An 11,697-nucleotide genomic window follows, 5' to 3' on the forward strand; every position below is an offset into this window, starting at 1 on the left:
GCTGGAAGTTCTGAAAGTAGTGGAGAAAAAGACTAGGATCTCAAGTCAGGAGAGTTGATTGAGAAGGGGTTTGCTACTCAGAAGTGCTAGGTAAGTGATCCTAAAGACCCTGCCATTGTTGCCATTTAAATGCCTGGAAATATTGGATCTGAGTTTGTGATAGCTGACCAGCCTGCCTTCTCAGCACTTGCGTCAAGAGACCTCATGAAAGAAAAAGGTGTGTTGAGGGATAGACTCGGTGTCAGCCATCTTTCAATTGTGTTCGCTGCCGCTGCCAGGGCGCTGTCGCTCTCTGTCGCCAGCGCCGCCTCTAGCTCGCTGAGCTCCAGCCGAAGGAGAAGGGGTCTAAGTAAGGAGGTCTCTATACCATGGCTCGTACAAAGCAGACTGCCCGCAAATCGACAGGTGGTAAAGCACCGAGGAAGCAACTGGCTACAAAAGCCGCTCGCAAGAGTGCGCCCTCTACTGGAGGGGTGAAGAAACCTCATCGTTACAGGCCTGGCACCGTGGCGCTCCGTGAAGTTAGACGTTATCAGAAGTCCACGGAACTTATTGGCAAACTTCCCTTCCAGCGTCTGGTGCGGGAAATTGCTCAGGACTTCAAAACAGATCTGTGCTTCCAGACTGCAGCTATTGGTGCTTTGCAGGAGGCAAGTGAGGCTTATCTGGTTGGCCTTTTTGAAGACACCAACCTGTATGCTATCCATGCCAAACGTGTAACAATTATGCCAAAAGACATACAGCTAGCACGCCGCATATGTGGAGAACGTGCTTAAGAATCCACTATGACGGGAAACATTTCATTCTTAAAAAAAAATTTATCTTCCTGTATTGGTAGTTCTGAACGTTAGATTCCCCCCCCCCACACACACCGTGGGATCAAAAGGTACCTAAGTATATGATTGCAGGTGGAAAAATAGGGGACAGAAATCAGGTATTGGCAGTTCTTCCATTTTCATTTGTGTGTGAATTTTTAATATAAATGCAGGGACATAAAGCATTAATGCAAGTCAAAATGTTTCAGTGAACAAGTTTCAGCAGTTAAACTTTATAACAATTATAAATAAACCTGTTAAATTTTTCTGGACAATGCCAACATTTGGATTTTTTTTAAAACAAGTACATTTCTTATTGACTGAAAAAAAAAAGAAAAAAGAAATATTGCACAGTTTGAACCCAAAGTCTCAGACAATCTACCATTACATTACTGTGATAAGTAGAATAACCACCCCTTCAAAAAAATGAATAAAAAGCTGTTCAAATAGTAATCCCCAGAACCTGTGAATAAGTTATGATCCATGAAAATAGGGGAATTAAGGTTCAGAAACAATTATAGTTACTCATCAACTGACTTTAAAATAGGGAGACTATCCTGAGTTAGTCAGGTGGGCCCAAAGCAATCACAAGAATCCTTAAAGGTAGATAAGACAATTAAAAGAAAGAGCCAGAGAGATGGCAGTGTTAGAAGGATCCTGGCCAATATTGCTGGTTCTTGAAGATAGAGAAAGGGAATCATGAGGCAAGTAGAGCAGGCAGACTCTGGAAGCTGGAAAAGGCAAGGAAATAAATTCTTCCCTAGAGCCTCCAGAAAGGAATGCAACCCACCAACATTTTGATCTTAGCCTAGTGAGATCTGTGTTAGTCTTCTAATCTACAGAACAGTAAAATAATACATTTGTCTTATTTAAGCCACTAAATTTGTAGTAAATTATTATAGCAGCAATAGAAAATGAATACAATTACAAATGCCAGTTTTTTTGCCACCATGACTACTTCATGGGGAGTATCCTTCCCAGTTCCACACTGGATGACTCGAAGACCAAGGGAAGCCCCTGGTCACTTGGCAGAATGGTATACAGAAGATCGCATTCTTGTACTTGGGTCTGAAACTGAACTCACTACATGATCACAGGAGAGTGATAATGAGAAAAGGACACCTCTGATTTTATGATGCAAATCTGTTCTCTGTCTCTGCACAACCCACCACAAATCACCTGTATTTGCAACCATCCTACCCTCCTCTGCATCATAACTGGGGATTTATTACCTCTCCACCTGTCTACAGATGGTGATTTGAAACTTATTCCCTTCTTCCCTCATAAGCCTTTGACTGAATTGATTACTTTTCCTCTCCATTGTGTATTTAATCCCTCCCTCTGGTATGAAAACTTCCTGCTGTGATTTTTTTTTTTTTTTTCGGTATGCGGGCCTCTCACTGTTGTGGCCTCCCCCGTTGCGGAGCACAGGCTCCGGACGCGCAGGCTCCGGACGCGCAGGCTCAGCGGCCACGGCTCACGGGCCCAGCCGCTCCGCGGCACATGGGATCCTCCCAGACCGGGGCACGAACCCGTATCCCCTGCATCAGCAGGCGGACTCTCAACCACTTGCGCCACCAGGGAGGCCCCTGCTGTGATTTTTAAACATTATCAAGTCTCTTGCCTCAGCAAACAATCAACAAAAGAAAAACTTTCCTTCTGTTTCCTATCCTATCTCTGTCTAGAACCCTGGGGGGCGGGGAAACAACTACAACAACAACAAAATAAACTGCTCTCTGTAATAGAAGTACTGCTGTTTCATAGGTCTATTTGTCATCTTCCTTTCTTTCTTCACTTAAGTCAAACATAGAGTCATAGCTCTCCCTAAGGTGACCAATGAAATGGACATTCTTAGAGCAACTGACATTGTTGACCTCTCCCAATGTCTTCAAGCACTCCTTTATTCAACCATTTGCAAAGGACCATTCTCTATCTAGGAGTGCTACTTTTCTCTCCATTTCACCTGATTATTAGTGTACATATCTCAGACCGGCACTTACGCAGTAAGTATTGTCTCATTACGTATAATTCCTCCATTATATACTTATCACACTGTGTTTTTAAATGTGAGCTTGCGATTATTTGATTAATGTCTATCTTTCCCATGGGAATGTAAGCTCCTTGATCTCAAGGCCCATGCCTGTTTTTGCTTACCATTATAGCATAATTTCAAAAACACTGCTAAGAGCAATCCCAGTAACATTGATAGGTACTCAAAAAACATTTGTTCAGTGAATGATAAGCTTCAAAAGGAAAAAATACACACCTAGAAAAAAGAATGAGAAATCAGTGCATTTACTGAGTAGTAATGTGATAAGGACATACTAAACACTTGGATGGCTCATCTTATTTAATTTTTTAAATGACCCAATGAAAGTAGTAGTTACATCATATAGATGAGAAAACACATTTGGAGAAGGTAAATAAATCCTCCAAGGTCTTACAGTAAAAAGTGGCAAAATTAAGACATGGAATTTAGATGTACTTAGTCCAAAGATTTTGCTATGTGGTCTCGCACTCATCCTGTCTTTACCTAAAATTTTGCTATTTTGTTCAATTTTTGCATTAATGTCAATTTTTTGAAGTATTGCATTGAACAATAACTTTTTTTGATAAATGTGTTTTTGATGCCTCCTTACATTTTGCAGCTGAGATAAGGGCCTCACTTGCCTTACTTACCCCATCCTAGTCTGGCCCTGCACAAATTATAGGGTTTGGTTAAAATGTTTATTCGAAAAGTAAGCTATACCTGGAATGAAGCAATAGAAATCAGCCTCTCAGAGAGAAAATAGGAGAAACCAATATTTTTAACCTGGATCAGAAGGATGAGAATGGGTTTAATAACAGACTCCATCACTCAGTAAAGGTAATGACGAACGATCTGCAGCAGCAGTGACAGGTGATTCTCTACCATGCCAAGGGCAGAAAAAGAGTGAAAGCCTTCCAGGATTTTCTGGGGGGTTTTTTTGTTTTTTGTTTTTTGTTTTTTGTTTTTTGTTTTTTTGCGGTACGCGGGCCTCTCACTGCTGTGGCCTCTCCCGCTGCGGAGCACAGGCTCCGGATGCGCAGGCCCAGCGGCCATGGCTCACGGGCCCAGCCGCTCCGCGGCATATGGGATCCTCCCAGACCGGGGCACAAACCCGTGCCCCCTGCATCGGCAGGCGGACTCTCAACCACTGCACCACCAGGGAAGCCCCAGAATTTTCTATGCAGACATAAAAATAAGTTTATGTTTGGCACAAACATCACTTCTACCATATTCTGTTGGTCAAAGCAAGTCACAAGCCCAGCCCAGATTCAAGAGGAGGGCCAATATACTCCACCTCTTGATGACAGGAATTGCAAAGTCACGTTGTCAGGGGTATATATTCATATAGGAGAATGGCTGCTACTATTTTTTTGCCAATATTCTACTACGGGTAGCAATGTTAGTACCATCATAACATTACTAGCACTGAGTAAATTAGTTATTCATTTGTAAATCTTTGGCAGTTTAGTTGGCAAATGACAATATGTTGTTGTTTTATTTTGCTTGTTGATACTTAATTTTGAACCTCATTTTGATAACTGTGGATGGAAATCACATTCTGCAACATTCTGATTGCCTTCGAGGGAGAAGAAGTGATTCTCAAATAAGAGACACTTTAGTTTCTGTTTGTTTGTTTTTGTTTTTCTTGATAGAAGAAAAATTGGCAGCCACCTCTATTCCCCTGCCTGCTCATTTAAGAGACTTAGGTCAATTTACTCTTGGAGACATGGGATCACTGGGTTTGGGCACATCGTGTTAGGAAAGGCCATCCGCAGGTCAGAAATGATGAGATACCAAGTAAAGAGAATCTGCTGAAGCCCTCTCTATTAAAAATGCAGTCTCTGAGTAACACTTAATGTCTCCAAGAGTAAGTAAAAATATTTTAGAATCACCTGGGAATGGACTAAACGGATGATCTTCTGATTTGAGCCTCCTGGATGCAGTTCTCCTGTCCACATCCAAAGTAAAGGAATTAACCAGGGAAACAAGTTCTCTAGTTTTACTTTACTGCTGCCTCAAACAAGGTTTCATTATTAATGGAAATTGTTATAGAAAAGCTTGGGATTTTTCCCCCATGTATTGTTTATATGCCTGTTTAAATTCAAATTTGAGCCAGCAGCTACGGAAATAAGAATATTTGAAGTATACGGCAAAAATCTCATATGCTGAAACCTGATTTATCCAGAAGCGTAAATGCTGAATTATACACCTCCCATTTACTCTAAATTGTACTGCCCACATTTTTGTGGGGCTGCCCATAAGGTGTCTAATGAGTTATATGCCAGCACTTATTTAACAAGAAAAGAAACCAAATAGAGCGTAACTGAAACCTGGGTACATTTTGTTTTTGTTTTGTTTCAGAGAGCTGTCAGATATTTCAGTCCAATCTTAAAGTTGCTGCTTTCCTTTATTGCAAGTCGACTTCAGAATTTTAGTTACCTCTTGCTACAAAAGGTTTCAGTTTACAGGGTGGCAGGAAGAATGAAGATCGATGGTTGCTGGGTCTGGCTGGTCATACCAATTTGTACTGCAATCTAGGTGCTGCAATCTCTGAGATTTGAGTTTAAATGTGTGCCTTGCAGCTTTAGAAGAAAGATGCAGTCTGCATACAGCCGTAGATCAACGCTGCCAGCTTATTCACAGGATGAGGCATTCATCATGCCTGTGCACATGGGCATTTCGTGGGATAGAGAAAGGAAAGGAAAAGAAAAGGATAGAGATGAGATGAGAGAAGAAAAGAAGATAGAAAAGGAGGGAAGGAGTAAGAAAGAAAGGGAAGGAGGGAGAGAGGAAAGGGGGGGAAACAGGGAGGTCATCTTATTTATTTTCCTAAAATAGCACAGTTACAGCTGTATCTTTCGGATAACAAATCATGGTTTGTTCATAGAAAATAGCATAGGTTGAAAAAATATATATTATTGCTTAATAAATACATGCTTAATAAAAATCTAATAATAACTAACCTCCAATGCATACTGAATAATAAACTATATTTTTACTGGTATATATCTGTAATTAATACAAATTAAATGCTTTTTTCAAAATCTTGGCTTTGAGACATTTTCTAATTTGCCTCATAAAGTGCCCGACAATATTGCTATTTTGAAATATTTGCATTTGAAGGATTTCATGTGATTCATAATTCAAATTTTTTATTTCCAAATAATCACACTAAATTTATAATGAAAGCCAAGTATCCTTCTTATTTTATGAATTTGAAAACTGAGCAATGCAATGGGTTCAGAAGTTCTAATTTTATAATGCAAGTACATTCCAACTTTCAATGATTTAGTTTCTTGCTTAACCTTTGAGACAAGTCATATAACATGCTACTTTACACATGTGATTGCTTTTAATTGCTTGTTTCCTTGCTTGTCCCATAAAACCCTGAGGAAAGGCAGTAAGAAATAACATATTTTCTTTGTAGTGGAGGAAAATAGCTATAGCTCATTTTATAAATACAAATCCTTGGGAAGTCACACAAGAAGCATCATTCCTGATTCAGTGCAGAGTTTGGATTGTGAATCATAGAACAGGTCTAGCTTGATTCTTTGGTATCATGCACATATTTGAACCGGGGGTGCCTATTGAGTGGAGAATGGAGTTTGCAGGCCAGAATTTTTCCTGCTTAGTATCTTTTTGTTTGTTTCTTCAAGACAAATACTTTGCAAAGAAAGTATTTTCTTTTAGGTTAGGGATGGATTTAGTTTCTGTTAGTGAAACTGAATGTTAAAGTAATAAGTTAGTATGATCTTATAGAAAGAAATAGATATCTCATGTTTATTTTGTTTAAACAATTGGAGCAGATTTTATATACTATGCACAGACTAACCATATTTCAGATGGGAAAAAATTATTTTTTGCATACATAAGGTTAGACTTAACACATTTATTTAATAAAGGGGAATGCTCTGTGTTTAAAGTATGTAACTAGGAAAGTTACTCTTTTCTCTAAAACAACCTAAGACAATCCCTTTGGCTCTATTCTCTGGGTTAGATTATGCTCTGATGGTAAAGAAGAGAAGTCATAGGAGACTTTAAAATGGTAAGTGAATACTCAAGTTTAATCCAGATGAAAAATGTCTCCCCTCTCCACTCAGTTCTGAAGGAAACCTTTACATTTACATATACGTATAAAATCATACTTTCAGATACTATCACAGTTATCTTTCCCATTCCAGAGCTGATGATAGGCTTATAGAGAAAGGGCACATATCTTTGGTAAAGAGTTGTATGCAGTGATCAATAACTGGTAATTCATGCTTAAGTACATCATAGCCGTTAGCTTAGAAATATTTGCAATAGCCCATATTTTGCTCTTTCAATCATTATTCCATTTTCTCTGTCTCCAAAGAATCAGTTTAATCATATGGTATGATGATGCTAAGAGCTGGTTTAAGACCTTTAGAAACCCTAAATTTTATAAAGAGAATGCATCCAACACACAGTCAAACCATGACCAGTATTAAATCATATAATAAGTATTAGGAATTGCAAAGTTTTTGATTTTTCCCACAGAGATATTGATTTTTAAAAAATCATGTTTAATATTATTTTCAAAGAAGATTTGTTGTTCTTGTTTGCTGGTCTCTAAACAACCTTGACCTGCATTTTGGGTGTTTCAGAGTGACAATGTCTCACACGTCAACACTGCAGTAGCACCAGATTTTAACATTCAATCTTTGTTTCCCCATCTTCTTGAATATTTTAATTAGGAATCATTTTAATAGTAACATTTGAATTACCTAATATAGTCTTAAACAACAGTCCAAATAAAGAAAAAAAAAGTTCCCCTTAAATGGAATTGTCAGCTTTGCTGAGCATTCAGAGTATCTGAGTATAAGGTGCTACTCTGAATCAGCTCTTTAGTTTTCATTAAATCATTATATTGAATAAGTTAAATATCTCTGCTCCTAATTTAAAATGGTAATGATAATGAGAAGCTGAAAATAAAAGTGCAATGAGGAATATCAGGGACATGCATGTCAAACTTAATAAAAGGATTCTTTATCTTTGCTTTAGCTTTGGCTTTATTCTTTTGACCCAAAAAGAACATTGGAATCTTGATATAGAAGAGAAGGCTATAAAATAAAGTGTAATGACTTCAGAGATGAATGTATTGGTTCATGTATTACTTGAAATTAAGAATCTCTTAGAAAACCAAATTTCCAACTTATTACAAAGACATAATTAATAATTCTACCTGAAACAATTCCTTTTTGCTATAATTGTTATAAGTATTATATAAAGATATGGTTTAATCAAATCTCTTTGGTCAGGAATTTACCTGAAGCTCTTCTTAAAGTATTTTTACAACTTTATATATTTTGCTATACAGTAAGTGATTTTTATTTCTATATTTGGACATTATCTGCTAATATAAAATGGCTTATCCAAGACACAACATGAGAAGGTGAAAAGCATTACTTGCAAATTTCCTCAGAAGACAATTCACTTCATGATGTATTTACTGTACATTGTCTTTAAAATGATCACTGATGTATAAGTTTTACATGTTTTAGAGCCAAATTGCATTAGAAGACAATGATGCAATACGGGGCAGAAAAAAAGGAAGTTAGGTATAGCTTGAGATGTCAGTTTCTTCTGACTGACAAAACCCTTTCCTTCAACTGACAAAAACCATTAAGTGCTTAGAGCTGGGGCATAGGTAGGTGGATTACATGGCCACAAGAGGGCAGCAGATGGTCTAAAACTAATGAACTGAGGCGATACATGTGGAATGATTGCAGTAGTGAAAGTTTTTTCGGTCTAGACAGAGTAGTTTCCAACCTGATTATGAAAATGCAAGGAAGGAAGGAAAGAAAGCGAAGGAAGGGAAAGGAAGGGAAGGAAGGAAGGAAGGAAGGAAGGAAGGAAGGAAGGAAGGAAGGAGGGAGGAAGGGAGAGAGGGAAGGAGGAAGGGTAGGAGGGAAGAAGATGTGCTAAGAAAGATAAAAGGTACAAAAACGCAGGTTCTTTTTAACAGGTTTGTTTTTTGTTCATTTGTTTCTTTTTGACATAGGGATGCAGAGTGTGTGTGTGTCTGTGTGTGTGTGTGTGTGTATTACCAACAGTTAAACTTCTGCTCAGCTGCCCAAGGCCAAAATACATAGAAACTCCTAGTTCTGCCCAAATCTACCTCCAAAGTGCACACCTGTTGGTAAACCTTCCTCCTACAAAAAGTAGCTTCTATCTGTATAGCTTGCTCTTCTCATAAACCATCATTTTTTTCCCTCCTGAATAGTTAAACCCATCAAAACGTGGGCTTTTGAAAATCAAACAGCATAATCCGCCTGGTTCTGCCCCTATGCCTCCGTAGTCCTAATCCAGGAGCCAGAAATTTCACTTCTTTTTATGTTTGATTTTTTTTCATTATTTTCAATTATTTCTTGCCACAGGTTATGCTTCATGGCTATGGTCAAGATACCACTAGGGAACTTAAGTCTGCATGTTCATTATCCTCTCACAGTTCTTCACAAAGAACTCAAGAACCAAAAAAGACATAACTTACTAGTTTGCTTCCCCTATACAATTAATCCACCACTAAGCCCCCTTATCTGGTTTACTAGGTTTTGCCTCAGTAATACTGAATTAGATGTAAAACATATGTGGGCTTAGATGGTACATACAGTGGTATATACATTATACCACTGCATATAATGAATGGAGACTATTGCAGCTTTCTTCAATGGAGGTACCATTCATTCATCATTACATCTGGCACATCCCCATTAAGTAGCTATTATATAAATAAATTCTTGGGAAGTCATGCAAGAAGCATCAGTCCTGATTCAGTGCATAGTTTGCATTATGAGTCACATGATAGGTCTAGCTCTCCAGTTCTTTTTACAACTACATCAGGCATCCAATTTTTATTATAATTTGGAATAGTGAATATTTACCCAGGTCTCAATGATCTGGGCTCAAAAGTCCATGGAAAAAGAAAAGAAAAGTAAGAATATGTGTCTTAATTATTTTGAATGATATATACCAATATGCAACAACATGCCTTTGGAATATTTTCAATTTGCCTGCTTCCTCACTCAGTCATTTACAAAACCTTAAAAAGGGACATAAGTAAGTATGGCAAATATGGTTTCACTCCCCCTTTTTTGCATCTGTTTTCTATCAGATAGTCTTGGCTATGAGCAGAAAAATGATGACAGTGTGTGCATAAAAGTAGTAAAAGAGTTTCATGAAGAAACTACATAATGCATAAAGCTATAAATAAATAGCCTATAGTTCATTATGAGGAGAGAACTATGCCTTGTTCTAGTCAGAACGCTTGCTAACTTTGAGGGAAAAAATGAACACAGCATATGCCAGGTATTCCTCTAAGTACTTTAAATGTATTACTCATTTTAGTCTTAAAGCAACCCCATAATTTGGTCTTATTATTACCATATCAGTTTTGTAACTGAAGAAAATAGGGCAGAGAGTGTCAAGTAACTTGTCTAAGGTTATACAACTAGAAAGTGAAAAGCCTTCTGCAAAGCCAGCCTTTGTAAGTTTTGGCCTCCCAGGTAGGAAGGGTGAGGAGAACACACAGCTGCTTTTGACTATAGAGATGGCTTATTTTCTCCCTTTAAAGTAGGAGAATAGGAAATTTAGCAAAAATAACTAGAGGCTATTAGAATGAGTAAATGAGAATAGTCGCTTGAACCATAGAAATGGGTGTTACATGTTTCACAATGTAGCTTGAGAAATTAGTGCCCAAGTAGCTAACGTAACTTCTCAATCCTATCCTAGACTTTTCATGTGTTTTTAACATTTCATAAAATTTTTCTTTACAAATTTTGCCTTTGGAGTGTTTCTAGCCAAAATCCCTAAAACAATAAAAAGATAATTGGGCAGAGAATCAGGATACACAGGTTCTAGAACAAGTTTTTTCACCCTATAGACCAACTTATCAAATTCAGTCATTTTACATAAAATATATATGTTTGTTTTGCTTTCCATTATATAAAATATGAGGTTTGGCTATGGGTATTTTTAGCTCTAATTTTTAAAAAATAATTATAATCCAGCAGATTGGAATACATCCTAGGTTCTTTTTTACTCATTCCTTTTTTGTTATATGCTACACCCTGGAAGAGAGAGACAAGCTTTCAGCCTCTGAGTGCCTGACCTACTGTCTGATACATCTCTACAACACAGCTAGTCCTCATGGGTGATGGCTCCAGAGGAAATCTTTCCACTTCACAATGTCTAGCTTGTCTACTTGATCTAGCTTTTCGAGAGATGCTTTCTCCATAACAGAAATAAAGCTTTTTGGAGAGATTTTGTGTTTGCCTCTGTGTGTGTGTGTGTGTGTGTGTGTGTGTGTATGCATGCATAATTCTTATTAGGTCAGTGAATTGCCCTATTTATGTTAATAGTGATGCCTTAGTTAAAATCAAAATGACTCCAAATTTCTGATTCATTGTCCACTGGTCCTTCACTCTGGTATCCCATACTCAGTGAGACAATAAATCCAGCAACTTCTACCCTAAGTGTTTCAGTCAGCTTGGGCTGCTACAATTAATTACTATAGACTGGGTGGCTTAAACAACAAACATTTATTTCTAACACTTCTGGAAACTGGAAAGTCCAAGATCACGGTGCCTGCAAATTTGGTGTCTAGTGAGGGGCCTCTTCCTGATTTGCAGAGAGCAGTCTTCTTGCTGTAACCTCACATAGTAGAGAAAGAAAATTTCTCTCATGTCTATTCATATAAGGTCACTGACCTCATTCATGAGGGCTCCACCTTTGTGACCTAATTATCTTCCAAAGACCCCACCTCCAAATACCATCACATTAGGAATTTGGGTTCCAATACATTAATTTTAGTGGGATACAAACATTCAATTGGTA

At 37.9% G+C, this 11,697-nt stretch overlaps 1 protein-coding gene across 1 annotated transcript; it reads left to right on the forward strand.

Moving 5' to 3' along the window:
* Window positions 1–308: 308 nt before the first annotated feature.
* LOC132489287 (histone H3.3A-like) lies at window positions 309–781 on the forward strand. Its single transcript, XM_060098182.1, has one exon. The coding sequence runs from the start codon at window positions 369–371 to the stop codon at window positions 774–776; it is 408 nt and encodes a 135-aa protein (XP_059954165.1). The 5' UTR covers window positions 309–368; the 3' UTR covers window positions 777–781.
* Window positions 782–11,697: the final 10,916 nt, after the last annotated feature.

Source organism: Mesoplodon densirostris, chromosome 4 (assembly GCF_025265405.1).
Source record: "Mesoplodon densirostris isolate mMesDen1 chromosome 4, mMesDen1 primary haplotype, whole genome shotgun sequence".
NCBI classification, from domain to species: Eukaryota; Metazoa; Chordata; class Mammalia; order Artiodactyla; family Ziphiidae; genus Mesoplodon; species Mesoplodon densirostris.